This window comes from Pantherophis guttatus, chromosome 6 (genome assembly GCF_059756535.1).
Source record: "Pantherophis guttatus breed Tessera chromosome 6, ASM5975653v1, whole genome shotgun sequence".
Classification (NCBI taxonomy): Eukaryota; Metazoa; Chordata; class Lepidosauria; order Squamata; family Colubridae; genus Pantherophis; species Pantherophis guttatus.
The window spans coordinates 2,820,001-2,825,846 of record NC_142068.1 but is presented as its reverse complement, the minus strand read 5'-3'; the positions used below and the strand labels follow the sequence as shown (position 1 = coordinate 2,825,846).

Genomic DNA, 5,846 nt, shown 5'->3' with positions numbered 1-5,846 from the left:
ATATGATAGGTATGTATGTATGTATGAAGGTAGGTAGGTAGGTAGGTAGGTAGACAATAAATAGAGAGACATAAATAGAGAGACAGACAGACAGACAGACAGACAGAGTGATTGATTGATTGATTGATTGATTGATATGTGGGGTGGATACAGCCATCTTCTCAAACCAAAGCTCAGCAGGCCTCCGGAGAGAGATGCCCTTTCAGCCCATCCTTTCTTCAAACAACTCGTGCACACATGTATGCCTGCACACCCACACCGACACACCGACACACCGCCATTAAGCAGAGCAGACGAGGTGCGGGAAAAGCCGCCCTTTCCTTTATCTTCCCAATACAAAACCGCAGGGCGGGATCTGGATCTGGCCGTCGGGCGCTGAGGGAGGGTCCTCAGATGTCGGAGACGGAGAGCAGCATGGCGGTGGGGGAGGAGGGGGCCCGCCGGCTGCCATGGATCTGGCCCTTCCAGTGGGGCTCCTGCACCGCATCCAGGTTATGTCCGGATTCCAGGATGTCGGGGACTGGCAGGGAAGGGAGAAACCGGGTTACCATTCATCGCAGGAAGGACTGGGTGAAAATGGGGGTCCCTCCTGCTGGACCCCCCCACCCTCTGCCCTCGTGCCAAGGCTGGATGGGGGCCCTTTAAGAGCACTAAGGGCCCCCAGATCCTTCTGGGGGTTTCTTCCCCTGTTCCCATTTGAGAATTTAGATGCTGGGGAAAGACAAGTTATGGGGGAACCCCAAAATTAATGGGGAGCAGCTGAAAAGGAAGTTTTTTTGGGGGGGCTGTCTTTGAATACAGGTAGTTTTTATTTTATTTATTTATTTATATTTGAATTTATATCCCGCCCTTCTCCCCCTAGGGACTCAGGGCGGCGAACAGCCGAAATTAAAATACATACAATATAAAAGTTAAGATAGCTAAAATAAATTAAATCAATCGGCCCCCAGTTCTCGACTTACAACCAGAACGGAGCCCTAAATTTCCCTTGCTGTGCGGGTTTGTCAATTGAGTTTTGCCCTGTTTTACCGTCCTTTCCTGCCACCGTTGTTAAGTGAATCACCGCAGTCGTTAAGTGAGCCACACGGTCGTTGAGCGAATCCGGCTACCCCATCGACTTGGCTGGTCAGAAAGTCGCAAAAGGGGATCGTGTTGAGCCCTGGATGCTGCGACCGTCGTTAAGTGTGAGGAGTCAGTCGCCAAGGGTCCTGAATTTGGACCGCGCGATGGTGAAGGACGTCGCAACGGTCGTAAGTGTGAAAAACGGTCACAGGTCGGGGTTTTCAGGGCGGCTGTAACTTCGAATGGTCGCTAGGCGAACGGACTGCCTTTATACGGTCTCCTGCCTTGGATAGGGGCTGGACTAGAAGACCTCTAAGGTGCTAATTTGCCGGATGTTTCTGGAACTTACTTGTGATCTCCACACTTCTGTCATTGGGGTTCAGCTGCCACAGGTTTTCTTTCTGGCTCACCTGCCAGGGCGAAAAAGAAAAGAAAAAAAAAACCACTCAGAAATGTCTCCCAGATCCCTTCAGATCCCCGCAAAACCTCCAGTTTAGGAGAAGTCTACCTGTCTCTTCTTTTCCTCTCCAGAAATGCACCAGCTATTTCTAATGCTATTTCTTTGCATCTTCATCGCCTGCTGAAATCCAAGCAGTTACATCCGGTGGATCGTGAACTGCAGCCCATAATCCTTCCTTACGCGGAAATAGGCTGCATTTCATAGACCAGGAAACGTAGTTTGTTCCCTCCAACCGGGTTATCAGAGATATGCTGGTTGACTGTTCTTGTGCCATCTTCACTTGGACAATAAACCAGCGGTCTGAATATGGTACTGTGTATTCACACTAACTCTCAGGATCCTGGGCCCATAACCATTACTTCACAACGGCAGTGATTCCTTTAACAGCTGTGGCCAGAAAAGTCATAAAATGGGGCATAGCTCACAACACGTCTCACTTAGTAACCAAAATTTTGGGCTCAATTGTCATCATAGGTCGAGGACTACCTCTATAAATAGGGGAACAATTGATTTGGAAAAAAGAAAGGAAAAAGAGGAAAAAGGAGGGCCCACACACAAATACACAGACCTACACACACACACACACATATGCAGGCACCCACACCCACACCCACATGCACAAACACCCACATCTACATGCAAACACACATGCACAAACACACATGCACACACAAACACACACATACCTACACACACATACCCCTACACGCATGCACACACACACAAACACACACACAAACACACACCTACACACACCTACATGCATGTACACATACCCCTACATGCGTGCACACATGCATACACACACACCTACACACATGCGCCAACACATGCACACACAAACACATGCCTACACACACCTACACGCATGCACACACACCCCTACATGCATGCACACATGGACACCTACACAACACTCCTATACACACACACACATCTACACACACATGCACACCTACATGTACAAACACACACTTAAACACACACACCTGCACACACAAACACACACCCCTACACGCATGCACACACACCCCTCCATGCACGCACACATGCACACCTACACACACACACCCCTATACACACACAAAAACACACACACTTATACGCACATGCACACCTACATGTACAAACACACAGCCCTACACAATATCCCTATACACATAGACAGCCCACTCACCTCCTTGGTGGCTATTTCTGCCCAGGTGCAACCCCCACACGTAAACATGCACACCCACACACACAGATACCCAGAGTCTACTGACTTCCCTGGTTGTTTTTCCTGTCCAGGTGCAACACACACACACACACATGCGTGTACACACATGTATGTGCACAGAGACACACAGCCCGCTCGTCCCCTTGGTGGCTTTCCCTACTCGGTGCATCACACAAGCACGCAGAGACACGCATGGACACGCGTGCATGCACATGCAGACAGCCTCCTTACCTGCTTGGTGTCTTTCCCTGCTTGGACGCGACACCCATGTATGCACCAGTGGTGGGATTCAGCATTTTTTTACTACCGGTTCTGTGGGTGTGGCTGGGTGGGCGTGGCATGGCTTGGTGGGCGTGGCAGGGGAAGGATACTGCAAAATCCCCATTTCCTCCCGATCAGCTGGGACTTGGGAGGCAGAGACTAGATGGGGGCGGGGCCAGTCAGAAGTTTTACTACCGGTTCTCCGAACTACTCAAAATTTCCGCTACCGGTTCTCCAGAACTGGTCCGAACCTGCTGAAACCCACCTCTGATATGCAAGTGTGCAGACACACAACCCACTCACCTCCTTAGCGGATTTCCCTGGCCAGGTGTCCCCACAGGGGCGCAGGAGTCTGCCCACGGCTGTGAGCAACTGTCCCCAGGCCTTCCACACCTTCGGCTCGCGACGATCGTCCGGCAGTTGGACAGGCGGTCCAGGGTCAGGGGTGGCGGTGCCAGCAATCCAGAGGGTGGAGAAGGGCTTGGCTCCCTTCGAGCCGGTCCTTGCGGCCACTGTCCAGACTGAGCTCCTTTGTGGCCTGCGGGAAGCAACATGTGGCTGGAGCAGCGAAAGGGATAAGAGGAGAGTAGGACCTGAGCAGAGCTTGGAAGTGCTCTGCAGGAAGATGTTGCTGGGTTAGAGACCAGGAGAAGGGGAATTCTGGTCCTGGCCAGCTAGGGGACTTGGGGCCCCTCCCTCTCGCTCAGCTCAACCGACCTCACAGGGTTGTTGTGGCAGGGAAAAGAGGAGGGGGAGACATTAGGAATTTACGCTGCCTTGAGTTGTGTGAAATTAAGGTAGGAGAGCAATCTAATGATAAAAGAAATACAGGTAGTCCTCAACTTACCACAGCTGAGCCCCAAATATCTGTTGTTAAGTGAGACATTGGTTAAGTGAGTTTTGCTCCATTTTATGACCTTTTTTCCCCCACAGTTGTTAAGTGATTCTCTGCAATTGTTCAGTTAGTAACATGGTCGTTAAGCGAATCTGGCTTCCTCATTGTCAGAAGGTCGCAAAAGGGATCACATGACCCCAAGACTCTGCAACCGTCATAAATGTGAGTCACTTGCCAAGCGCCTGAATTTTGATCACTTGACCATGGGGAGGCAGCAATGGTCGTAAGTGTGAAAAATGGTCATAAGTCCATTTTTTCAGTGACGCTGTAACTTTGAAGGGTCACTAAACGAACCGTTGTAAGTCAAGGACTACCTGTCAAACCAAGTCCAGAGGCAGTGATCAAACCCTTATAAACTTTACAGGCAGTCCTTGACTTACAACAGTTCATTTAGTGACAGTTCAAAGTTACAGCAGCACTGAAAAAAGGAACATGACCGTGTTTCACACTTACAACCGTTGCAGCCTCCCCTGTGGCCACGTGCTCAAAATTCAGATTCTTGGCACCTGGTTCATACTTATGACCGTTGTGGCCTCCCGGGGTCATGTGATCCCCTTTTGCGACCTTCTGACAAGCAAAGTCAATTGGGGAAGCTGGATTCACTTAACAACCGTGAAACTAACTGAACAACTGCAGTGCTTCCCTTCACAACAGTGGCATGAGAGTTCGTAAAACGGGGCAAAACTCTGCCTTGCTTAGCAGTGAAAACGTTGGGCTCAGTTGTGGTCGTAAGTCGAGGACTACCTGTACTGAGCTATGCATGGTTTCCAAAAAACAGTGTTCCAGAGCATGGGGAGGCATGAAAGCAGCACCTGATGGCAACACTTTTAACAGTGTGGTGAAGATCCCAGGGAAAAGATGCGACTGCTTTAATGAGCTGCAAAGAGACGCTTCGTTTGCTTCCCGAGCCTCTTTCTAAAACTGGAGTCAGAGCCTTCACACGTTACGAATCACTGAAAGTTCAGTGTTTTGGATTGTTCCTCTCCTAAATCCTCCTCTCCTAAATGCTGTTACTAAATGCTTTTACTCTCCTAAATCCTCCCCTCCTAAATCCTGTTACTAAATGCTTTTGCTCTCCTAAATCCTCCCCTCCTAAATCCTGTTACTAAATGCTTTTACTCTCCTAAATCCTCCTCTCCTAAATCCTGTTACTAAATGCTTTTGCTCTCCTAAATCCTCCCCTCCTAAATCCTGTTACTAAATGCTTTTACTCTCCTAAATCCTCCTCTCCTAAATCCTGTTACTAAATGCTTTTGCTCTCCTAAATCCTCCCCTCCTAAATCCTGTTACTAAATGCTTTTGCTCTCCTAAATCCTCCTCTCCTAAATCCCGTTACTAAATGCTTTTACTCTCCTAAATCCTCCTCTCCTAAATCCTGCTACTAAATGCTTTTACTCTCCTAAATCCTCCTCTCCTAAATCCTGTTACTAAATGCTGTTACTCTCCTAAATCCTCCTCTCCTAAATCCTGTTACTAAATGCTTTTACTCTCCTAAATCCTCCTCTCCTAAATCCTGTTACTAAATGCTGTTACTCTCTTAAATCCTCCTCTCCTAAATCCTGTTACTAAATGCTTTTACTCTCCTAAATCCTCCTCTCCTAAATCCTGTTACTAAATGCTTTTGCTCTCCTAAATCCTCCCCTCCTAAATCCTGTTACTAAATGCTTTTGCTCTCCTAAATCCTCCTCTCCTAAATCCCTTTACTAAATGCTGATCCTCTCCTAAATCCCGCTTCCCGACCCCTCCTGTTACTTACTTGATGTCGCGCAGCTTGCACAGCGTGAAGAAATGGCTCCTCCAGGCTGAAAGATGGCTAGCAAAGGGATCCTGCAAAAGGGAAAAAGCAGAGGATGGGGCAAGCAGTCACTTCTTTTATTTTGGAAGATGCCGTCATCCCTGGATGTCAAAGCCCCAGGCAGCCCCAGGCAGCGCTGAGCATTGGCTGAGACTAG

At 48.9% G+C, this 5,846-nt stretch overlaps 1 protein-coding gene across 1 annotated transcript in view; it reads right to left on the bottom strand.

Moving 5' to 3' along the window:
• Positions 1-299: 299 nt before the first annotated feature.
• ZDHHC19 (zDHHC palmitoyltransferase 19) overlaps positions 300-5,846 on the bottom strand; it is a 21,955-nt gene continuing 16,408 nt past the window's right edge. The window contains exons 6-9 of the mRNA XM_087872180.1: positions 5,651-5,721; positions 3,303-3,537; positions 1,412-1,472; positions 300-520 (exon numbers count right to left, since the gene is read on the bottom strand). Of these exons, the coding sequence (XP_087728306.1) occupies positions 390-520; positions 1,412-1,472; positions 3,303-3,537; positions 5,651-5,721 (498 nt within the window). The 3' untranslated portion in view covers positions 300-389. The remainder of the gene's footprint in view (positions 521-1,411; positions 1,473-3,302; positions 3,538-5,650; positions 5,722-5,846) is intronic.